This window comes from Gavia stellata, chromosome 11 (genome assembly GCF_030936135.1).
Source record: "Gavia stellata isolate bGavSte3 chromosome 11, bGavSte3.hap2, whole genome shotgun sequence".
Classification (NCBI taxonomy): Eukaryota; Metazoa; Chordata; class Aves; order Gaviiformes; family Gaviidae; genus Gavia; species Gavia stellata.
Window position 1 is genome coordinate 10993599 of NC_082604.1, and position 26072 is coordinate 11019670.

General features: G+C 39.5%; 1 protein-coding gene across 1 annotated transcript in view; it reads left to right on the plus strand.

The window, feature by feature from the left end:
- Positions 1-1717: 1717 nt before the first annotated feature.
- Positions 1718-26072, plus strand: part of NYAP2 (neuronal tyrosine-phosphorylated phosphoinositide-3-kinase adaptor 2) — a 136562-nt gene continuing 112207 nt past the window's right edge. The window contains exon 1 of the mRNA XM_059822923.1: positions 1718-1932. Within this exon, the coding sequence (XP_059678906.1) occupies positions 1727-1932 (206 nt within the window). The 5' untranslated portion in view covers positions 1718-1726. The remainder of the gene's footprint in view (positions 1933-26072) is intronic.

Below are 26072 nucleotides of genomic sequence, written 5' to 3' on the forward strand. Positions count from 1 at the left end.
TCCTTTGCAGATACTGTGCCACTTAAGGTGAATACATAGAATGGCTTAATGCATATTCCAACCCAGCGGAGTTCTAGCCGCTTCCAGCATGAAAGCTGTGTGAAATTGCATGCATGCACGTTAGGCTGCACTAAGACCTCCTTCACTGGTTTTACCCTGCAGGGATTAGTAGGAGATACTTATACCCATTCCTGAAAATACTTTAAGATCTATTTAGTGACCCTGAACATCAGCCTTATACTCATGTTCAGGCTTAGTTGATAGAAAAGGCTGTCTTGAGAGGTGGAAGAGGTGGTAGGAGCAGACCCTTTGCAGCCTCTGAATCTTCATGATTTTAACAGTCAGATTACCATTGTACAGAAATAATTTTGATATAAAGACATTGAGAACAAGGGGAAAAAAATTATTGGTGTGCTTTTTAAGTGTTAACTGACTGAAACCAGATGCTTGTTGCCATTGCTATTTCAAGTGATTGAAACAGGGAAAAAAATTAAAGGGTGGGAAAATACTTCTTTCTCTTCTTTTCGTCCCTTGCAGATTGCTTACTCCATGGATGTAAACACATTTTGTTCTCATGTTCAGGGCTGTGCCTGAAGGCCCAGAGTGGATTGCTGGAATCTATAAGAGCTTTTAATTTATTATATATTTTTTAAAGAAATTTTTTTTAGAATTTTGCTTGTCCAGTAGTGTAATAAAGATTAGAAATACAGCAGTATATTAGGAAATGGAGGAAAGATTTTTGTCACTGATTACACAGGGACTCTGCCCCTAAAATCTGTGTACAGACAGGATACTCGTTGCCTATTCAATAAGATCATTTGTAGTTGCAGCACTGGCATGGTTCTCAGGCTGATTCCGAGAAGTCACACCATCCTTCAGGGAAGGGAGGGATGCTCTAGTAGTGAAAAAGCAAACATACCTTAGAGAGCAGAGTTCATCTGCCAGGTCTGCCAGTGTGTCACTCAGTCACTCTCTGCATTGACTCCTCGTTTGCAAGATGAGGACCCCCCCTCGCAGGGCTGTGTGAGGAAAATGCCACTCAAGATCGTAATGTCTAAGGACCTTACCGTAATCAGTATTTAAAATAAGAAGATGGCACAATTCTGTTTTATTAAAGTTCTATTTTACTTATTAAACAAGTAGCTAATCCAGTTGTATAGAATTTAGATAGCCAGTATGTTTCTTGAAATTATCCCTTGCCCTTAGTCACCTGTAGTATTTACTGATGTGTCTACACACCAGAGTTCTCAGGACTCACAGGGTGTCTGCTGCTGAGTGGAAAACCTTTGGGGCCTTTCTGAGAGCTTTTAGGCTGCCTGCCATGGAGCCAGGAGTGACCTAGGGATCTAAGCGTGTCTGTGCTCCATGCTGCTTAGCTGGAGATGCTGTAAACTCCAGGGTATTAGGAAAAGGAAAGGGGTGGGAGAAAACCTTTTTGGGATTTGAACAGTGTATAATTGGGTGGATCTGCATTGCTTGAAAGAAGAGACTTTTGGTTTTTATCTCCTCTTGTCTCGAGTAATGTTGTTGTGTGTTCTTAGTTGCTTTGTTTATTATCCTTTAGACAGGAGAAAGTCTAAAAAAATTGTCTCTTACAGATATGTTAATTACAATTGACACAATCTCACTGTCATAAACCATAAGCTATTTTCCTACTGATTAAGGTATTATGTGTTTTTCAACCTGCAGGAAACGTTGCTTTCCTTTGTTCATTATCTCCTGCAAGATGATGAGTTCTAATCAGGAGGAGGTCACTTTGGGCGCTTTTCTCCAGTATATTGAAGATATGGGGATGAAGGCCTATGATGGCTTGGTTATACAGAATGCATCAGACATTGCGCGAGAGAATGATCGCATGAGGAATGAAACAAACCTGGCTTACTTGAAAGAAAAGAGTGAAAAACGCCGAAAACAAGAAGAAGCAATAAAACGGTAAATATTTTGATAAAAAGATGAGTGGTCTGTCAGAGTGAATGAACAGTGAGAGGCTCAGTGTCAGATATGGTAAATATGTGTAGGCGAGTTGATTTCTAAGCAGCTTGCTAGTAAAAGCAGTACAGACCATTGGCCCATGTCAGGCTGCTAATTGCATGTGTTTTACATTGTGTAGATGTGATGCTAAATGGTTCTATCTCCCTCAATGGAAGAGAGTATTCCCATCCAAATGTATTCAGTTTGAACATGTATGGCATCTTCAGAAGGTGTGATCTGTAGCAAGAAGTTTAGGTGTTTGGAATAGGAGATGTAGGAAAATAGGAAAATGGAAAATAGGCCCTCATCTACTCAGTGCTTTCAGATGGACAGTGTGTACTTTGTGCAAACATATATTGGTGTGTGAGCTCTTGCAAGACAGGGACAGCCTCACAATCAAAATAGACTCTCCTTGAGTTGATGTTTTGAATCTAGTAAATTTTCAAAGCTCTTTAATTGCTGTCTGAGGTTTTACAAAAAATATGTTTGTAATTTATGATTACCTCACCATTCTGCATGCTCTGAAGTCAGTAAAAATACTGCAATCATTTAAAGGAAAATGGTTTGAGCCCCTGATGGGCAGAACCCTGTAATGGCTCTTGTTGAACCATTCCATTGATTTTAATTGACAGTTAATGAGAGGAGCACTCTCATGACCTGGCCTCTTGTGCCAATGGATAGCAATGAAATCTTTGCAGCCTCTTGGAGGGGAAAAGAAGGTTGAATGGGATAGACATAAATACTTGTAGATATATATCTGAATATTAAAAAAATGCATTTTCTTGAGGAGAGGGACAAATTGTGTAACACAAGTAAATCATCCATCCAAATAATAAACTTTTATATGCAAATGGATGGCTTGAGCACAAACTGACAGGTCCTTTGAATTTTTTCCCCCAGTGTGAATCTTCTGTATTTCAGTTTAAGTGATTAAATTTTATGCTATGTCATGGGTACTGTACATCCAGGTATAACAGACCTGCTGTGCTGTGAACATTCCGGCAACACCAGCAGTCTGGTAATTTTGATGGAATGTTTAAAGCAAAAGAGCAGCACGTACAGTTTGACAGAGGATGGAGAAGAAGCAATGTAAAGCAAAATTACGCCTGTTTTACGTTCCAGGAAGTAGAATATTTTGGATTGTCACTAATTTGGTTGGGGCGATAAGACTAATGTGAAATTAAGGTGAATAATGACAGTCCATGCAATGTCGTATTTTGGTATCTTCTGGACTATTATCTTGTCACACACAACTTTTGTGTGATGTTTAGGGGGATTCAAACCATTGGGGAGTGAAAGCCATAGGCTGCTTGTAGCAGGAGCTCTACTATGCACGACTTCATGAGAGAAAATGTTTTTCCTTGCAGCAGATTAATATAGGAGGGGGTTTTTTTGTTGTTGTTGTGATTTATGTTGGATACGTGTTTTGTTTCATTCTTGCCATCTTTGTTTAGTCTTCACCTCTCTCTTGATTACTGAATAGCTACATAAACTGCAAAATTTCCCAGAGGAAAGGGTAGGGAGACCCACTTCAAAATATTTCATAATATGATGGAGAGGGAAGTTAAGTTCTGGTTACATGAAGCAGAAGAAGAATTTGAATCTGTCTCAACTGCTAAGTGAGCGCATACAAAAATGCTAGTCAATAAATTGCTGTTTTAAAGTAGTCAGATGAAGAATAATTTCTTATCTTACATTGCTGGCTCATCCCTACCAAGGAAAATAATAAAAAAAAAATTAAAAAATTGTAAATATTGTGAATTTATTGAAACTTCACTATTTAATTAGTTTAGAATTGGCTGGAAAAATAAATTCCCCAGTCCTCATGGCAACTTATTCATTTGATGATAAGCTATGTTAAACTATCAATATATACAGAGGTATTTAGCTGTCAACTCTGAAGACTATATTCTAATTAGGCTGTGCTCTGGCTAACCTGTTTACATGCACTTTAGTATGTGTGACCATAAAGGTCACGAAGTGCCAGAACAGGTTTTGTTGTGATTAAGTTTCTTGGGGAATGAGAGAGTAAGTTGTGGGCCTGTCTGGTTCTTCATAGTCCTCTAGCCAAGCTTCTCTACCTAATTTGAATGGCGGTAACAGTATTTCCTACCTTGTGGTTGGTTTGTGTGGTTTTATTTATTGATCTTGGTAAAGTGATTTGATGACGACTTCTGGATAAGTGCAAATGATTCAGGGCTGAGCCAAACCGTGAAATTCTTGCTCATGCTTAACTGAGATCACTGAGAACAGTGCTGTGCTCCCCAGATACAGAGTCAGAAGACACAAGGAAGATTACCAACCATATAGTGGGTTTATCAGAGGAACAGCATGTATATGTATGTGGACTGGACGCATCAACATTTCTTGGATATAGTGCTCTTCTGTGGGGAAACTATGTTTGCGTGGTCCCTTTTGCTCCTTCCCCACTTGGTTTATCTCAGGAACATTGAGGGGGTAAACAATATCCATCTGAGGACACAAAGTAGGAAAAACACCTTAGGAAATCTTGGAAAAAGCTGTATTCAAGTCTTTTTTCCTGTGTAAACTTGGAGAGAGAAAACAAGGTATTTGTGATAAACCCTTGATTAGGAAAACTAAAAGCAATGGCAGACCAAGGGATAACATCTGATTTGACTAACGAAACCACGATGTCTGAAGTTACTTAGGCTGATTGCAATTGAGTCTGCTCCCTGTAGTAACCTCCAGAGATTCATCCAAGACCATGTTGTCTATTGAAACACAGCAGTCAGGAAAGGTAAAGTAGGATTATTAATTTCTTTTTTGTTCTGTACTATTTTCCTTATGTCTTTACCTTATCTTAGTGGGTATTTATATTATCCCTAATTCCTGATAGTGTGGCCTAGATAGCAAGTGGTGCACATGTGCAGTGATACCAGTGCTACCAGTCCTGGAGATTACCAACAGCTGAAAACAATTCCCTTAGCAACAAGGGAGTCATCCCCTGTGATTAACCACAGGTAGATTTTGAGCAGGAGAGGGTGTTCTAGCAAACACTCTCCTTTTGCTTGTGGGAATCAAAACAAAGCAGCTCTGAGTCTTTGGTACCTACTGAAAATTACCTAATAGTCGTGATTATTGAATTTTTTGAGAAGCTATTCAATTTTAGTGTTCAGATGGTCTCTCTTAGAAGAAGGATGATCATGTATATTAACAACATAGTAACGAGTAATTTATTATCTAGTAAAGTGGCGGTATTCACACACACCACTACTTGGAAGCAGCTGTTATTTACCTAAATCATCTCATAACCATGCTGAATGACTTAAAAGTTCATTGAAATGCATTAGTCTGAGCAGTTAGGAAACAAGATCTGAAAAATGACCTGGAAAAAAAAAAGCCGTTTGGTTGTATGTTTTTCTTTCCTAAGGATAATTTGTGTTGTGTTCCTTCAGTAGCACTGATGTACCTTCAGTGTGATTGCTGTCTCATCATGTGTGGTTCTGATAGGTTAATTGTGGGGAAAATGTATAGATCTGTTGTATATTGCAGGGGATAAAACACATCATATTGGTTTGGAAAAAAAAAAAAGCAACTAGTCTTTGTCTGATCTTGCTGGGCTGCGTCAGCTGATCTGAATTTCTGACCTAATTTTAGTATGGTACTAAGTGATCATGCAGAGAAAATAAGGTTAATGTGCTGATCAGTAGCTGAGAGTAAGCCACAATAAATATGTTAGCATATATATATTTTGGGCCTAATTTTTAGACTTTTTTCTTCCATCTTCTATTCATCTGGTCTCTCTACTTGATCATTCACTACTTGTCTGTTCAGGCGGCTGTGTCCGGACCAAGAGAACATACTGGCATATTGCCCGCAGAGCTTATAAATGGCAAATAAAGTTATGAAGCAGTATCATTTTCACTGGCAATAAAGTTGCAGTACTGAGAGATGTACATTTGCCTTGATACAATATCTGCCCTAGGCACTGTTTCTGGGAACAGCAGGTAGATTTGCCTCAGCTGTTACAGGTGCCAGGGAAAAGGTGAGTATTTTGAGTTTACATGGGGCATCTGTTAGAATGAGCAGTTGCTTTCTGACTCATCCATAATTGAAATACATATATTTAGCTACTTTATCTCTGTTATATGTAGTCTTGTGTGGATACTTCACCAGTGCTTTTTTTTGATTGTATAAATATAAAATCTTGGTAAGAAATGAATAATGAACCCTCCTCCTCCTCTGAAGGCTAAGGCGTGTTGCATTAATCATAGGGAGTGGCGGGGGTTGTACACTTTCGTAGGAGATGTATGCTTTCAAAGTTTTAGCTTCTAGTTTTTAGGCATCATTTAAGCTACTGTTTCTGTCAGGGATGTCTCATTTTGATTTGTAACAGTGAAGATGTGACTGCTCTGGTGTAAAGCTGATGGTGTTAGTGGGCATGAATTTCTACCTGCCAAATCCTGGACTTAGTCATCAAAATATTTATTTTTACTTCTAATGGTTTTCCTTACTTGTAGCTCATTCCCAGCATCTAAATGGCTCTGTGGAAAGTGTTGTTTCTGCTTGTTGAGGGAAGTATCCAGACAGATGCTGTCAAGAGGAGGAGCTTTTAGGAGTACTGTTCTCTGCTAAAGCTAGCAGAAATGGGCCAGCCAGCCAGTGGCAGAGTTAAGCTCTTGTAATAAGGAATTGTAATGCACAGCTGTCATCCTAACGTCTCCTTCCTTTGGCAAATCAAATATTGAAGACTAACCCATCGGCAAAAGTAAGGTCATATTTTTCTCTTACTCTATTTTTTTCCCCAAGGTTGTAGAAGTAACTGTATTCAGGTATTATCTGTCTGTAGTTTTCTGTAGTTTCTGTCTTTAGGTTTCTTCATAAACAAGACATAAATTATGTGTCCTTTAACTAGAAGTTAAGTGTTACCAAGCATAGGCGAAGGCAAGCAAATATAAAAATATTTCTATGCATGGGATTATTCACTCCCAAAAGCTCTGTTCAGCTTAGAAAATGTGTGTCGTCATAGAGTATTATGGACGTGCTGAGGTGTTTCTACCAAACAATTTCTACCAGAATCAAGAATAACTTCAGTAAAATAATTTAATTATGAACTTGCTGTTTATGATAATGTCTTGAAATCAGAAAAATACTTTAGGTAAAAGAATGCTTAAAGTATTTTCTTCTTTTTCTGAACATTTGTCTGTAGTTGAAATTTTGCGTAGTGAACTACACATTTCTAAATTTGCAGGAATACTTATGCTTACTAGATTACAGTATGCTTCCAGCCAGACCTCCAGAAAAATGTGAAGGAAGTGCAATAAATATCTTGGATCATGGTGAGGGGCTCGGCTGAAATACTTGCAAGCACTTTATTGAGATGTTATAAATTACAAACTTGTGAACCTGTTGTTATTGGTTAGTTGTGTCGGTGTGGATTTTTGCAGGGTTTTGGTGGTGTTTTGTTTGAGTTTTTTTAATTCAAATCTAAGTTCACTCAGTGAATGTGATTTTTGGATATAAGGTCAATGGTAAGTGCTCCTTTAATCAAAGGGTATTTTTTATGAGAAAGCTTAACTGTGGCACGGATTGTTTTCTTTATCTTCCTCCTGGGCATGTTGCATACTCATTTCATCCTACATTAAATTATTGCTGTGATACCACCTTTATGGTGGAAGTGGCTGATAAGGTGTGTTAAAGACTAATTTTAGTATGATTTCAAAACCTTTTTCTCATGAAAATATCATAGGGTTTCTTTGAAGTTGGGTTGACGTAGAAAGAGTAGCGTTTGATAGTTGTGTGGGTTTTTTTCATGAAGAGTACATAAAATGGTTGTGCAGTCAGTGACCTCCAAATGTATTTTTGTTGCATTTATAAGTAAACAGATGTGATGATCTAGCCAACAAATCCTCCCTTCCAAATGCTCATATCCATATGGCCGCCTGTATTATTGCCACACAAAATAAACAACAGACACAATGCAAACTATATTATATGACTGTGGATGTTATTCTGAGAATTTTTATTTTAGGACAGTCATGCAATAAATGTCATTTAAAATTTACCATTGAGACTAATAGCCTGCTTGGTAATCCCAAGTACCAAGGAAATAAAGCAGAAATCATTATCAGTTTGGTATCTAAATCTTGATGTTATTTTCAACAAATGTTCCCTCATTTTAGGACCTTCTACTCTTTTTCGGGGAAGTTATATGATTTCTTCCCCTTTATCATTCCACAAATTGCTCAGACGTATACTGGCCCACCATGTCAGTGGATGCATTTTTGCTCGGGATTCATTTGCTATATTTAAAAGCATAATTGGAAGTGTGGGGTCATAGAGAGCCCAGAGGACTTCTAAACGGGTTATGGACCCCTTCTCATGTAAAAATCCAGTCTGAATGGCTCCGTGCTATTGGTATTTGAAGGCTGTCTGACCACCTGTGTAAATGAGTGAACTGGCCATGTTCCAATTCCATTTGGGCATGTGTTTGCATACAACCCACAGGCTCATGCCTCCTCAGCAGACTGAGTCATTCTGGAGGAGGTCTGTTGTATCACTGGGAGGCAGTCCTTGACATACCATTGCTGAAAGATGCTGGGGGGGGGGTGAATGGAACTTAATGTCCAGTTTTTAGTCATTTGTTCCCATTCCACTTTTATTTCTAGGGTTTTTTTCCTCACTGTCTCTTTATTACTCTTTAATTATAGGCTGTGGGATTGTAATTTTAACCTGGTAATTAAAATTATCCAGCACTGCCTCTAACCAAAAGCCCCCCTTAGCAAGACAGAGATGCATGTAGAGCTGTGGGGAAGTAGATATTTTTCACAACCCTCTAGGGTTCTGGTGGTGCTGCTATTTCTAGTCAAAGGTTTGCATTTGCTTGGAAAATGCCTTTAAGTGTATTATGAAATTGCATAGAGTAGAGCAGAAATAAATAAAAACTGTTATTGTGAAGACTGGATTAATAGAAAGAAGACTGTTTTGAAGCATGCCCAGATAGAGTCTTTATAACTAATCTAGGTTGGACTTCATTAATGGAGAAATACATTCAGTAAAAGAGCACAATTAATATGCCATGTAACATTAATAAAATCTAGCCCAGAACTGCTGGCAAAATTGAAGCATTGATCTGTTTTGGTTCAAGGCTTCCAGTAAGCAAAAAGTACTCCATGCTGAAGTTCAGTGACACCTGACAAACATTGTAATTGCCTGTGACCTGAATTAAGAACTCATGTTACAACCTGAAGGACAGATACTTGTACAGAAGACATGCAGAAAGTAGTCTCATGGCCCATAAGTAGCAAAATTGCAGCTAGCCACACTCCTGCATGTGCACATGTGCAGGTTCAGCCACATGCACTTTGGAAATTCTGCCAAAACTGTCTGTAATGAACACTGGGGACAAGCAGCATGGTCTGAGAACCCAGCAGAACTGAAGGTTTGTGCTAGCATTAGAATATGAGTGACGCTTTCTGTGCCTTCAGGAAAATCCATTGTTTAACAATACCTGTTCATAAAGTTGAGCGAAACAGCTCAGTGCATTGCTCTTTCCAGGGCCATAAATCACAGCTGTATTTTGCTGTCCTTAATAAGAAAGATTACTTCATGCCCCACCCATCTGGCAGGCATTTGTTGCCTTTGCATGTTCTCCTCCTCAGCACCCTTCTGACAGGCTATGCATGCTTTTATTTATTTATTTTCCTCCACAGGAAAGCATGAACATAGTATGGTGCTTGATAATTTAATTGGGATGTTTATTTTCTTAGCCTAAAGAAGAGAGTCTGCTCTTGGTATACCCCTGAAAGCAGAGAATGTCAGCACTGGCCACCTCTGCAGCAGAAGCATCTGGTGGTGCGCACCTTGTTGCCGAGTTATGTTAGATCAGTGGCTAAAATTTGCATGAAAACAAGAATGTGCATGTGCACTGATTAGATTTTTATGGGATTGGATTGAAATGGGAGTAAGGAGAGGTTAGAGAAGAAATTGATTGCAGAGACATTACTAGCTGTAGGTTTTATAGTTAATTTGAGACTCCTTTTATTTTTCCTCCTGGCTTTCCACTCTAATTTGACTTGTAATTCTAAGTGAAGTCAGTTTAATAATATTAAAAAACAAACAAAAAAACCAAAATCAACCAACTGAAAATATACCCCACTGTGGGGAGTGTGTCCTCAGCACAGGGCCTTCATCAGCAATACAGAGCCAGCAGCCACCTCCTGCACCGAGCGGCCGCAGCATTGCTGGCGTGGGGTGGGCAGCGCTCAGCCCTGGGGAGAGCCCCGCTCCCTGGGGATTGGCAGTGCCGGCACGCTGCTGGGGGCGAACACTGCAACTCCCCGTGCGAGCTGCCGGGAGCCTGCGAATGAGCAAGGTGAGCTGGTTTGGTCCCGTGGAAGGCAGTCATAAGTGGAATTGTTTTTCTATTTTATTCTTTATTGCTCAGTACCCAAGGACCCGAAATGGAAATTAGATTCCTCTGAAACACTAATGCAGTGCACGCACGCAGCACAGAGACAGCTCACAGCATGAGCTGAAATTGTACCCAACAGGTGACTAAAGGGACAGCTGAAGAGTTAGGGGACTGCTCATTTCCTTCCCTATATTAGTTCAGCAAAGAATAAACTGAACTGTATCCCCAGTGGTTGTGATGAATTACATCCAGCAGCACTCTCAGAAAGCTAGGGAGAAACAAACACTTCCAATAGACTCCAGCAGATGCTTCTGGAATGTGTCAAGATTGAGAAGGCCACAGCCAGCTAAAACCCACAGAAATATTCCTTCCAACAAGCGTGTTACTTGACAAAATTGTAACATTTTAAAAGATCAAAAATGAGAGTAACTGCAGGGTTTACCATAAATTAATAAGATTTACCTGAGTTTAATCCATTTCTGCTTTTGGTGGATTATACAGGGCGTATCTCGCGAGTAGATCCTCTGCTAGCTGAGGGCACTTTAGTTATTAAGTTGAGATCACATGTTAGGAGCCATTAAGTGAATTGCTTTGTACAGCCTTTCCCTGAATGCTAGGGTAAATGCAGTATTTCATACCCTTAGCTAATTTCATGCTGTAATTTAATTTCTGAAACATACTTTTAATTGAATCTTTAAAGACAAAAGGAAACTGCTGAGTGCTTTAGTATTACAAAAGAGATTGTTTAAAAATGTAGCCCATCTAGAGAATAATCTTCTATAATTAAACGTAAAGTTTGTTTTGCTTCTCTGCATGCAGCTATGGAGAAGCAAATTCCTGCTGTCTTCAGAAAGATGAGGGCTAAAGAGAGGTACAGGGGAATGTGAGAAGTTATTTGTCTTACACTCAGCTTTGTAACTCTGACATGAGACAACCCTGCAGCCCTCCACAATGTGCACGTCTGAGTAAGTAAACAAAGAGAGGCTAATTAAAAAATTACTCTTCTAAAACCCAAATCACCTTAGTAGGAGCTCTAACTAGTGATCTAATTTTTCTAGTTTTTGGTAATGAGGTGAACTTCAGAGAGATGTCAGCAATTTTGTAATAAACAAAACTGAGTAGCACAACAAAATCAGTTATTTGCATCTTGAAACTGCATCCAATATTTTAATGGTTAGATGTCGATACTCATCTCCCATAAGCGGAAAGATTCAAGGTAGTTCCAGTAAAAATCCATGTAATCTGTTATGCAATTTTGTTATGGGAGAAACGCCTTGACTGGATCAGTAGTGATGCAGGTCTTCAATTTTATGGACATCCGATTAAAAATAATAACAGTCCACGCTAAATGCAGCCCACTCTAATGAAGAGGAAATCCTGGAGTATTGCTTTGTGCTTTAGTATTCTGATTCCTTCAAATCAGCAAGTGATTTGCAATGGAGATTTTCCCTTTTACTGCTATTAGAGAAAAACCTATGATACATAGTGGAAGTGAGGGACATGAAGAATGTAAGCGAAATAAGAAGCATAAGGTTAAAAAAGAGAAAGATCTGAAATTAACCCATGAAGCCCCAACTCAGTATCTTCTAATAAAGGGAAAGAATAAAAGCAACATCTTGTTCTTTATGTGCTGGGAGAGCTCTGCACTTCCAGATGCCCTGAGTTGGTAGCAGTTATAGGTATGAATGGTGCTGTAGGTTTCGAGACCAGCGCCATGTAAGTGATAGAAGAGTTTGGAACCCAGTGTAGGGGTGGGGGGAATCCATTTGGCTTTAACTCAAATTTAATTTTTATTTGGTTTTCTTGCTGGAAGGAAACACTGAGAGAATCAATTGTGTTTTCAATACAGGTTCTCTCTTTCAAGCACTTCTATCAAAAGCACAGAGGCTAACTTTTATTAAAAATTCCAATGGCATTGAGGTCTGCCTGGTTTTATGTAATTGCTCAGAGGTTAGGGCACTCACTCTTTATGGTTAGGCTCCTTGTAATTTTTTGCCTGAAGGTTGTTTGTTCTGTAGTATCAGAAATTATTTCAGGACTTGGATATCGTTTCTCTTGGAGCAGTAGCACACATGAAAATCACCTGAACATGTATTAAACGCTGAAAGTCAAGGTATGCCAAAGGTCTTCGGGCATTTCATGGTAGATCCTGGCACGATAGTGAGGTTCCTAAGAGCACAGGAACAGTGTGCCTCGCTGGAACTGACCTCAATCAGGTGAGACAGTCCTATGGCTGCCCCTACAGGAACAGAATCATCTCTATAAACCTGGCTTTGGGTTGCAAGTAGCTCCAGCTGTATCCTGTCACTGAGTTAGGAACAGCAGCCTGTATGATGCAGGTCTTGATGCAGCCTGTTGTACTAGCAAGCTGCTTAATTTTGGTACCAGATGTTAAAACTCTGATGTTATGTTTTCTACCTCAGTGTCAAGAACATCTTTCACGGGAATCTCTCATGTTAACTGTCAGCCTGTGGATTACCACATAAAAAAAAAGCAATGACTGAATTTTAGAGTTGGTTTTGGTTTGACATGTTTTTTGTTATTTTACTGCAACAGTTGTCCCTGTTCCTCTCTTTACCAGTTATAGCTGTATTTTGAGGGCTGAAGCAGAAGTACACAGAAAATTGTATTTAAATGGAGAAGTGTACTGAAATTCATGTACTGCAATATATGCCAAGTATACAGCTGCTCAAAGACTGAACGGATAGCGTTTGTGTTACATAGCTGTTGTTTTGAGATTAAAAGTTTTTAATTAGCATATCACAAATACCATTTAACAGATAATATAAATTGTTTCAGCTTTACATCCAAACTGTTAGGCTAAGCAAAGCGCAGCTTTTTTTCCTAGGAAATCATATTCCTGCATTGTTAATCTGAATTCTGCTACATCTGTGATGAAGCAGATCAAGAACTGCATATGTACTTGCCATGGCAACCCCTGTACCACATGACACACACGCTAGTTCAGCCAAAGAGCTTCATGGCTTATTGAACAGGCACGCACAGACCCAGGCACACACCATTTTGCCATGTGACTGCTCTAGCCCTGGCAGCTTTTTAAAGGGAAACTGTATTTAAGCATCATAGTGTTTTCATCAGCATCATCTCGCCCAAGATCCCTCCTGTCCTCTTAGATTCTGTGTTGAGTTTTTTAAAAAATGGATGAAGGTTGACAAGACTCTGCTTATAGGTATTGTCTTCTGTTTGTCTTTCATTTGGAAAAAAAATCTATGTGCGAGTATAAAATTATTTTTTTTTAAATTAGAAATTAAGGGGCTCTTTAGTGCAGTTGAGTGAACAATATACTGCTTTTCTGGACACATTTTCTGCTCTCACCTCCTGTGGGTTTTACTAGATTTCAGGAAAGTAAATGAGGACAGAGCAAAAAAAAAAAAAAAACCTGGTCCTTTCCATTATCGACAAAGCATTCCCAAAACATTTGCCTGAAAACACCTTTGCTTCTTGCTGCTTAACATGCTTCCTCTTAGACCCGATGATGATGACAATGACCTCTAACTCCTCACCCAGCAAAATGTAGCCTCATACACGTTTTTCCTAACTTTGCTTGTTTAAGAGAAGTTATGTGTGGCACTTGACTAGCAAATCTGAGGGGCTGCAACCTCAAGGGAACGAGTGGTGGTGAGCAAAGAGAAGTTAAGGGGGTGGGGCTGGAGTTGAGCAAGTATGTCTGTCTGCACCTTAATGTCCGCAAAGGAAAGGAGAACAAGCAGAAATGCAGTCTTGCCCCGATTGCATTGCTAAAGGGCAGGTGCAGTGCATGCTGCTGCTGGTGTCATCTCTGCTGCCTGCTGGCGCTGTTCTTGAGGAGCACACTTGTATACTCAGAGGAGCTGCTGGAAAACAGATTCTTTACCAAAACAGCACACAATGGAAAGGAATGCCTTTCACATTCTGTTTGCCTTTCCTCTATCGGATGCCTGACTGAAGTGGCATGGTTTTTCTTTCTCATCTAGTTGGAACCTGAAGTTTTTGTGGCAAACAACAAATCATTTGAGCCCAGATACATTGCCAGGTGCCTGACTAAAATGGAGAACAACACTCTGCACAGCAACACAACACTGTGAAAAGACTGTATTAGTCTTAATTAGGTGGGGTTTTTTGGCAATTACTAAGTTGTTTAGTCTCCTGTGTCTGCTGTGCAGATGCAATTTACGAAGAGTTACAGAGAGACCATCTCTCGAGTCTGTGTGCTGAAATTAATAATTTTTGTGACTTACATTGTTGCTTTTGAATTAAGGAATGCCTATTTTCAATGTCCGGTTCCAGTCTGTCAGATTTTCATCTTCATTTCTCAAGTAATCAGTCAAGGTGCAAATACTTACAATTAATGCTATTCAGTGAGAGAATTCTGGTTCCTTGTGTTCTGTTTCAAATGAGTTTATTGTTTGGTTATCATTTGGGAGATGATCCACGATAAGGGAGCAATAACCTGCTTTATGAATTGATTTAGAGAGGCACCTGTACATAAATTGACCATTAAACAGAGAAGCAGTATTATGTTCATTATTAAGGGCACAGATAAAAAAGGTGCTCTCATCTGAAGTGTGTATCTGTGCATCTCTGCCAGAAGTTGTACAAGGATTATAACACAAAATCAGTGTTTGAGTAAGGAGACCTTTTAAGCTGGTGTGTAATAAAAAGTCTTTTGGCAGGATAAGGTATTTCAGGTTACTGTTTTAATTGTATCTTATGACAGTACTGATTTTTTCAGCATCTTTAGCTACTTTGTTATTAATATCTGCTCTGATATTATTAAGAGGGAAGGAGAACTTGGAGATCATTTCTTTCCTAGGTAGGCACTGAACAAAGGCCCTGCCCACTCCACTGAAATGTAGTGAAGATTTTTACAACCTCTCTTAGCAGTCTGCTACCGCTGCATAGTCCTAGGTCTGCAGAAGTGGAGCAGTGGCACCAATATTTCCCCTTTCGTGTGCAGCGAAAGAACTGGCTTTTCAGAATTCCTTCATGCCTACAAGTGGGATTGCATTTTCAAAAGAGATTCCCAAAATCAAATCTTTTTTGAAAAACTGGCCCAAACCTCTCTTCTATTCCAGAATTTCAAACTTCATTTCTTCAGTCAAATAATTGGGAGTTTTGCTATCTAAAGGTTTGTATTTAAACCACAGGTTTCTATATTGTGTTTGTTTGCAGTTACGGCAGTAGGAAAGGCTATTGAGGCTCATGACAAAATATTTTGACTAGCCTCTTCCTACTTACTCATTTGTTTGTACTTAGGATATGTTTATTGTGAATTGTCTTCCCAAAAGATTGTAAGCAAGATGGTAGCTTTCACTAGCTGATCTTTGTGGTCATTTAATGATGGGCTGATCCAGGAGGTTCGGTACAAAAGGGGTTTGTCAGACTGGTCTAAAATTTGTCGAAATAGTCATCAGAATTAAATCAGAATACATCAGAAAAAAAAGCTCATAACTTCATTGCAAGACAGTTAAGGTTGCTAAGAGACAGAATGTAATTATCTGCCAATTTGTTTACCATTCCCAAACACTTAGAAGGGACAGAGCTCTGGACTGCCCTGAATTCTAAGCTATGCGCAAAATAAGCCTTTTGATGTCAAATGCAGTTTTAAGAAGGGCATTTGAAAATGACCCAAGAGCTTTAAGTTTGACCTGTGTTTTTTTCTAAATGTATAATATCAGTTATTTTCATTTTCCTCTTGCTCCTGAAATCTACATATATTGCATGTATTTTAACTGATAATATAGAAAATGTGAAAAAATGAAATATTAGAAACATACAGTTTTTCTAGTAAAAGACTTACAGCTACACTTCCTTGAAAATGATACGTTCTTACTTCAATAGTAGCAGTATTCAGTGTTCCTCTATTGTGGTTCCATTACTGATGTATGCTGATGTTAATTTAAGGTTGACCAGCATGAGTCATTGACTCATTTTATGTTTCTTTTTCTAAAATGTTTTGTGTTGTGCTTGGACTTTGAGATAAGTACTGCAATTTATTTTGGGTGCAACTAAGTTTGTGCGACAATGAAGTTTACATTTCTCTGTGTCACTGTGGCTATTATGTAGACAGTGTAAGATTTATGCCATCCTAAGCTATTCATTTTCTTGGTTTTAAGGGCGTGCATCTGGTAAATTAAGTACAGGCAGTAAAAAGAGAGAAGCAGAGGTTTCTCCTTCTGTTTTCAGAATGGTAACATCTTCAATTGCTTTTTCTTTAATGGAGATAAAGATTCTTTTTTAGCTAATGTGAAACACTAGCTGTAAAATTGAAGAACTTGCCACAATACTGAAGGAATAAGCAGTTCTGACCGGCCAGATGGTAAGCTCAAATCTGAATTGGTATTCAGTCAGTAGCTCTGATATTGTAGTGCTAAAGTACGTCCATAGAGGTGCGTTACTGTTTTGTGGGATGTTGCTCTGGGAAGGTTAGGGCAGAGGGTTGTTCTGGAGTGTGGTCTTTTGGCCTCTGTACGTTGCCCCAGCGAGGGCTATGAATCCTGCCGTTCACTGAAGTTCATCAGGATGGGTGAAAGTAGATGTTTTCACCAAGCTTTAGCATAGCCAATCTGCAGGTCACTTCCCCAGAAAAATTGTCCCAGAAACACTTTTCCTGCCAAGCCCTTTTTTTTGTAGATGCAGATAACCTCTTGCCTCCTAGCCACCTCTTTAGGGAAGCGTGCCAGAGTTTTAGGGAGATGTTTTCAGCCCCTCAGTATCACACTAGCTCATTCTCTGATCCTTGTGGCTGCAAAAGGAGTCTTGGTTAAGTTCTGATGAAACACATCTTTTGAAGACTGCATCAGAAACAACAGAGCTGCAGGCACATTGGCGATCATTCTTTTAACTTCCACTGGTAGCAATCCAACAGTGGAAGTCGGCATTAGGAAGCCAAAGTATTAAGTCCCAGTTGTCCATTAAAAATGACACCTGCTGACTGCTCTGGAAAGCTGTCTCCCAGGCCACAGGAGCACAGCCAGGGCTTGCTGGTGGTCACTTCTTTTCTCTTTGGGGTCCCAGTGATCCACTGTTGGCTGTCATGGGTAACATAGACAAAATGGCATGCTGCCTTAAGAAAAGGAGCTGAGCCTCTGCCAGTGAAGGGCAGAGGGCAAAGCTTTGTCGCTGAGTGATCTATTATGACTGCAACACCACCACCCATGTGCTGTGTCTGGATGCAGAAAGCCTTAAGAGTAAGGAGATGCCATTCCATGAAGGGGTTTGCTGCAACTTTTTCTTTTTTTTTTTTGTTTGATGAAGTTTTTTTCTACTCCACACTAAGCATGTAGTCAAGGGAAAAAAAAGTGTCATTTAAATAATATTCCTTTACACATTTCAATGTCTAGATGCACAATTGTCAAGATGAAAAAGAATCGAATCTGAAACTTTTCACCCTCTCTGAACAGCAGTGTGAATCTCCTAACTATTTTTCTCTTTTTCATTTTTCAGAATTGCTTTAGGGTGTTCTTTGAGAGCAAATGAAATGCAGTGACAAAAAGCAGAAAGGGAGGTTGGTTATTTTCAACCTTTTTTTTGCCCCTTTCATGCAAATGAGGGGGAGGAAAAAGCTTTTTTCAACCTTTTTCCTTAATGGCAAGGTCATCAGAACTGCATATTTATTGTAGACCTCGTATTATAAAGCGCTTTGTAAAAGACTGGGATAAACATTCTAGTGATTTTGTTGACACTCTGAATAAGGTGATGCTATGTGTACCTTGCTGTTTCTTTGGCACACAGCTTTTCCTACACTATCTCCAATTTTGCTGTCTGTAATCACCAACTCTCCACCCTCATCTCGCAATATGGAGATAACATAAGTAAAATCTGAAAAAGGAACTAAATGTCTTTGATACTGAAATTCTTGGACTGACTGATGCAAAGGGGTCTTTCCCTTGCATGTTTTCTGTTTTGAGATATTAGTGATAATCCTGCCTTTTATAATTTTATTATGAGGACCAGTTGATACTTATTTGCAAAAGAGGCCTTAAAATTTTTTATGACATATATAGCTGTTTATATTTTTCAATTAAAGAAATGTAAATAATTGTTCCATGCACGTTAGCAGTTAGTTTACAGATATACGTGTTAACTACAGTAGTCTAGTTCATAAGATAATGCATAATTAACATAGTGTGTTCTTCTAGCGTGTCCCCTACTGCTGTACACAGTCATGCTAAACCTCCTACTGCAAGGTCAATTCCATGTTTAAATGGCACATAGTACATCTTCTGTGTTGGCTAAAATAAACAATATTTTGCCATTACTTTTTTGTATAGTTTAAAAAAAATATCTTTTATCCTTCTCTATGTTCATTTATACCATGATATTTTGCATTAAGACAGAAATGCTTTTGCTTTTGGTGGAAAAAGCTGTCAGTATACCTGATGGCCTTTAATGTGCTGGACTTCTTTGGGAATTAGTTGCATCTGTTTGGTTTCACAAAGTAGCACTAACCTGCATTGAGTGTTTCTATGGCTTGTGGTCAAATACCGCATGACCTGCAGAGGCGCTTTCCTGAGCTCAAGCCTTCATGCTCACTGTATCTGACAGTTGTTCTTCTGCGTACATTTTTACTGGGCAGAGCAACCACCAGCTGCTCAGTACTTGGATTTACTGCTTATGCAGTAGCCGGTTTGTATATAAGTAGTGTTCCAGTGCCTCCTGCTCCCTGAGCCAGAAAGGAGGGAGGCCGGGGACTGCAGGAGGCTGGGAGACAGCGTTACAGGGAGGTGGCTTGGATGGCAAGCTCTACAGCTCAGCTCCTCTGTGGCAGCTGCAAGTCCCATCTGAGCACGAACTCAGGACACAAGATAGAGCTGGTTTTCTCAGTGCTATAGCCAACCTTTTGCAACTGCATGTAGCTCCAGAAGAGAGCTGCTGTCACCTGAGTGGGCCTGCAGCCCCTGAGGAAGGGGATTTAGTACAAATAAGAACGTCACTTCAGGAGCTCTCTTTGGATGCTTATTAACTGTGTTTAGAACAGGAGTTGCAAGTAAGTCCGGGTATCTGTTGGAGGCTACTAGGTGCTACTTTATTTAACTAAGTAAAAATACCTGCTACAGGAGTCAGGGGGTTTGTTGTGGTTGGAACATAACTCTGACTACTTACAGTGGTGTTTGTACACAGGTTGTGCACAGTCATCTTTACTTTGTTTAACGTGATGGCTCTCAGCATATTAGCCTTTGAATACACTGGAGAATTCAGCTACCATGTAAAAGGAAAAGCAACTCAGATCTGCTTGTTGTTTAACGGACTGGTATTCACAGAAGGTTATGGCTTCTTCAAATTCTGCTCTTTGATGCCTGATGGGAGGCTGAAGATGAGAACGTTAGGGAATCCAGCTGAGGGCAGGTAAATACCTCTTGTGCTCACCTAGTGGAGTGCTAGGTGATAAGCAAAAATGCAAGTGCCACTTTCCATTTCAGATCCATTTGGTCTTTCTGGCTGGTGTAGATTTCAAAGTAGTGGATTCATGGCCTTGGTTTTTACAGTAACAATAGTACTTCCCAAATGTCATCAGAGATCTTAAGGAAGGTAAATATGTTTTCCAGTACTGTGATACAACAAGGACATCATATTTTAGTTCTTCAAAACAAATACTGCTTGAAACACATCATAGTGTCTGAATTAGTCCAATGACTTTACAAGTCATAAGCAGAGACAAATACTGGAGCAGGAAATTGCAGGTGAAGGCAATTCCATTTTGAAGCCAACACCTCAATAAAATATATGTTGAGCAAAATAGCAGATTCCTTGGATTGAGCTCTACTTCCCTGTCACAGCCCCTTCTGAAGACAATGACAGGACACATTCCTATTAACATACCCACCCTGCTTCACTCACAGGCCTTAAAGCTTGCCCAAACTCACCAGCAGCATCATTACAGATGACTAGACCAGCTCTCTGCCCAAGTTAATGTCTGGAGACCATTTGCTTTCCTCCTGTTGATAAAGGAGGAAAGATCAGGTTAGTGGTAACTGATATATGGCTGTATGTTGCAGTGCAGGCACAAGGTTGTGAAGGGTGGGCTAATTTTCTCTTCCTCTCTCAGTTTCTTGTTTGTCTGAAAAATTCTCTCCACTAGAACCTTCTATCAGCCGATCTGCTGCTTGTTTATCAGGCCTGAAAAGTGGATTAGGCCCGTGGGTATTCTTGTTAACTATGACAAAAATATTGCATAAAGTTGCTTTTCCCATTTCTTTCTTCTTTTTTTGTTTTTATTCATAGCCCCTGCTTTACACTGCTTCAGCTGATCTCATTCTAATCTGAACAGCATAGTGAGAGCATGCTGATAGGAGCTGTGTGCTTTGAAAGCTGCAGGTAGCGATCCCCACAACTTTCCCTTCTCACTGAACAGAGCTCAAGAATGGTGAGAAAAAAGGGTGGTTTGAAGAAGATAAGATCAAAGCAAGGCAAAGAAACACATAGGAGAAATCACACAAAAGTAAAAATATTTCAAGTATTTGGAATTCTCCTGGTCTAATATCACCAAATGTAGCAAATAATAACCCAGCATCTATTGTCTTTCTGTGCTTTCTCACTCTACAGATCATTAGTTAATTAAGTCTGCCATGAGAAATTTTTTCTCAGCTCCACTGTCACGCTTTCCTCCTACAAAAGAATTGTGATCAATTGAAAAAGCATCATGTAGGCTTTAAAAATTCTGTTCTGTAGGAACTTCTACATATTCCAAATTTTTCTTTCCAACTAAAACCAAAACCAAGGTTGTTTGGTTTGGTTTTTTTTCCCTGTGAAATGAATTTAAAAGGCAAGGTCCACATTTTTATTTTTCTATATGTAATTTTAAAATATTGAAAATAAAGGTCACTTCATGTTGAAACAGCTACATGTTAAAAACTTCAAATGTCACTGGTGAATACTGATTCACTGGATACATTCACTTTTAAGTTGTTTTTCAACATAAAACTATCAAAACTGGCATAGGCTGCAGAAAGTTTTGCTTGCAGAAAAATCCTTCATAATTTTCTCACGTGAAGTATCCTTTCAGAAGATTCCAGATAAGCTCTGGTGTAAATGTGTGAGTGATACTTAGGAGATTAAAAAAAAAACAACCAACCAACAAAACAAAGCAAAAAAAACCTGCAACAAACAACTCACACTGTAAAACATTAATTCTGCTTGCTTAAAACAATCACCTGTATCTGTTCTCCCTGCAAGGCAGCACAGCTGTTAATCTGCCAGATCACTTTGATGCTTGTTCTGTCCTCTGGGTTTGCTGTGGTTCCTACCTGGTGACAGCAAGAAAATGTGACCATAGTAGGCTTTCAGTGAAGTGCGTAAGGGGCAATCAAGCAGCATTTCTTAGATTAATCCAATACAAAAGTCTAGAGGCAGTAGAAGGGGGCCTGAATTAGTGTACACCTAATAGACGAAGATCGTGTGAAGGCCAACAGTGGTTGATCCATGTTTATTTCAATGTGCTTTATGAACCGTCAGTGATTCAAGGTGCCACTTGTTTCATAGTACTTGTTATCAGCCTTGTGGAAGAAACTCTCCACCGCCAGAGTCAATGAAGCAGAAATAGGAGAACAAAGAGAGCCAGCAGAGAAACTTAAATTCTCAGCTGTTTTCTGCCAAAGCAAAAGGAACAGAGTGGTCAGATATAATGAATGTGCTGTTGGTGATTCACAGACCCAAAACCCACCCTTTCCATTTCTTGGTTTGGGAACTGGAAGTCCTTTTTCCCATGCCCTCTGTAATATAGGGAAACCTTCTATCAGCTTTCAGCAAAGAAGAGAAGGTAAGGTCTCTACAAAATGACCACAGAAAAGTAACACTTAAAGATTAATTTAGGTGTATTCTTGCAATATATATCTCTAGCAAATTACAGCGCTAGGCTGTGCATTGAAGAAGGCCTTTTAATTTCATTGGAAGAGCAAATTGAATTTTGTTTCACTTCAGTGAAATTTTAGTAATTACTGTTATTATTTGCATACTTGACTGTTTATTTTCTCATTTTTTGGTCACGTAGATCAAAGCAGGACAGCAGCTGTACACATGAGGAGAACAGGTGCTTGTTTGCTAATGGTAGCCATTTCCTAGACAGGCTGGTTTTGGGCAGTCCCAGTACTTCAAGAGACCTGCAGCCTGGACTGCAAAGTTTAGACTCCACCTGTAAAAGTCAAAACATGGCAAATACTCCATGTTTAGTGTTCCTGTAAAGTGGTTGTTGTGTTGACAGTTTTATGTGTGTGTTGAGAGTTGTGGTTCTGGTGAGTGCAAGGTTTTACAGTACGCAGTAGTCACCTTTTGGTTTGTGAAGTTGGGCATCTCCTGACTTTGCAAACCACAGATGCCTTCATGAGTAGATGGTGCTCAGATTTAGCCTTCTTCCGTTTTAATTTTGCACTATATCCCGATGTAAATGCCTCCACCTATATGACCCAGGTGTTAGTTGTAACAGAGGGTGCCTGGATGAGCAGGATTGCCTGAACATTTACTGTATGGCTGTAAGTACCTTAATGTCAGAATTTGCAAGCGGATGCAAGTCTCAGTATGGTGCAAGCTTTGTAGTTGCTTGCTTTCACTGCTGTGTCCTCGTTTGTCTTTTTGCATTACTTTCTGCTGAAAGTGATGCAAATCACTTTTCCCAGGCCTTTCATCTTTCTCTGTATGCGTGCATAGGAAACTGTGAAATGTATCCTAATCTGAGCATTTTTGAGCCTGTGGTGGCTAAGGCTTTTATGGCATGCACTCTGAGCCCACTCATTTGAACATAGAAGGGGAATGTGAGATCCAGTTGAGCATTCTTTCAAACAAGTGTCTCTTGTGAGCTGATGAAGCATTCAGGAGTGAATTGAGATTAATCTTAATTGTAAAAGTAGCCAGTTTTCTCCCACTGGAGTTGTAGAACCTCATTGCATAGATGATTAAAAATTTAGTTTTCAGCCTAATCTAGAGTAGACTTCTCAGTCTCTGGCATTTCCGTCTTTTTTTTTTTTTTTAATTATTTATTTATGAAGTGCCTCAAAGCAACAGAAGTAGAGAGGTCTTCTCAACAAGGCATGTTCTGTGACCATTTTTCGTAAGATGGAGTTTCCACTTCTTGTAACAGCTGTGTTGCTATTCATTTTGGTCCTTTATGCCTACTTGTGAAGGAAACAAGACAGTTTAGTCTTTATCTTCTTCCTTGCAGACTGATGCTTTCGATATGCTTCTTGTTGCTTTTTAATGTGAAAGTGTGATGGATCTGTGGTCAGGTCATACTATACCCACACTGGAAAAAAAACCCTGGGTCATCAAAACCCCTCACAATTTTGTAATTATAATGAAGGCTTGTAAGTCTATCCTCCTAATTGCCTCAAGTGAACCATTTCCTGACCATGCTAATAATACATCCTATTACAATAACCATATATCAACCATGTTAGAATACGTGTTGATTTCGGATGGTAGTTGTAAACAAAAAGAGAATGAAGCACCTCTGCAGAGCATGTTAAATTTGCTTCCACTTTGATTTCATTGTATTTGTTCAGATGAGAAGCCGGAAATCAATTCCAACTGTTTCCAGAAATCTTTTATTACTGCCTTCTCTCACTTTTCCCAAACCTGCAATTTGTCCTGAAGCAGTGAGGACTAACATCAGATCTAATGCAGCTTCCTTTATTTACTGGAGTAACATTTGGAATGAACTCATTCCTGAACTTTATTTGCAATAAATCATTGAGGAAATGCTATTTTTTCATCTCTGTATGGTTTATTTGTGAGTAGGCTGTCGTATTTCAGCGCTATTAGAGTAAAAATGCTGATGTAGGGGTCCTGATTCAGCCCCCATTCATTATTCATTTGTACTCCAAATAAATAGTTCAGTACTTGCTGCTTGCTATGAACCATCATGCTGCTGAAACTGTTGGAGGTTGCAGTAAGCAAAGCTAAAGGTCGCGAGCACTCCAGGTCTTTGAGCAATACTGTAGCAATCCTTTTTACAGTTGCATAAGCAAGCAACAAATACAGTACAATCAAGTTGCCTTTCTCATCTCAGCACTGCATGATCATTAGTGGCTTTCCATCATGTGGAGTTGTTCCACCCCAAGGGAGATGAAATCCCACCTGAGAAGTTGTTCCTCCTTAAGCTGATGCATATGCCAGCTGTTTCATGTCTCCTTTCTTTGAAGGTGTGACAGGCTGTGAAGCAACAGCCAAAGTGGCTGCTGACATCGCGTGCGATGGCTAGCAGGCTCTCTGCATCCTGGTGTTCACTCAGCAAATCAAGAGCATTAAATTAAGGCAGTAGGCCCCGTGTGCTATTTAACGGTAACCGTGTGTTAAACCCACTGCTGTCTGTACGTTAGAGGGATTACTCGTAAAATCACAATGCTTTTTGAAAGGATGTTCCCTGATTCACCCTCAGCCAAGTTTTTCCTGGCTCTGTGGGGATGCTTGGGAAAAGAGGGCACTGGGAGGAGTCTCATTCTGCTTCATGATGGCTGTTGAACAGGCCAGAGATAAGCAATGCCTGAGATCCGGAGGGACGCAGTGATCGCACCTTCCATGTGCCTCTGGCACCAAGGAGGAATTGGGCCAGGAGGAGCTGCTTGCCCTTTTGATGTTTGAGTGTGACGGAGACCTTGCTTCTTACTGGAGGTGTTTTACAGCTTTCTGTAAACCTTGGGTGCCACCAAAGAGAACAGGCTACCTAGACTTCGGGTCTGCTCCAGTAGGACAGTTTCTGTGTACCAGTGCTACCTACCATGTGGAAGTCTTTTGTATATACCAATAAATGACTTTGATTCCTTGGTTAAACTGGCTATAGAGCAAAATCTTCAAGAAATGAGGCTATGTTATAAACTGTCAAGTTTGAGTTAATTTCCTAAGCATTTTAAAATACTTCAGAATTAAATATTTTAAATTTCTGGTCACGTTCATTCACTTGCTGTGGTTGGTTTAGTTATTCTGTCTGTCCCAGACTTCCAGACAACTCGTTCAAAAATAATGGCTCCTTTTAAAGGCACTGTGATTGGCAGGACTATTCCTAGTCTATTAAGTATTCTGTGATAGGTAATTTCCATCCATATTCTCTTTGCAGGATTGGGATTGATAGGGTAGGTGCCAAACTGTCACATTATAGCCTTTGGTAATTAAAATATAGGTTGGCATTAGTATTGGTTCTGGATAATTACTTGGTTTTTGAGCAAAGCTTTGACAGATAATATTATGGAAGGTCTCCAGAAATTTGGTTTAAAAAGCTCTTCTCATGCTGCAGAAAGCAGAGATTATATTTTGCAGGTAGGGCTATTTGGAAACCAGTTGGTACCATTTAATGTAAAAGGTGGTTGAGTGATTTGTGGAAAATAAGGTTATCTGACAAATTCAGCCTATATTTCAGTTCATAAATCATTCATAAGCTGACCGTGATTTCCACAATGCATTCATTATTCATAAGTGCTCACTGAATAATTTGTGCAAACAAATTTCAGCCTATAGAGTATCTGTGAGTTGTTTTGTGTGTGTTATTCTTACTATGTGATCATGGTGTTGGGTTTTATTTTTTTATTGTATGCAACTTTTGGGTTGGAGGACAGTAGATAACATTGAATAGTTCCCAGAGCAAGTGGCATACCTTTGCTGTATGAGACAAAGAATATTTATGTCATGCTTTGCCATTGCTGCTTTTAACACAACAACATTGATGAGTCTGTAGCTGCTTACATCTTCAAGCAGAAGCCCACAAAGACGTGGTTCAGTTGGGTCTATTCTGCTTATTCTGCTT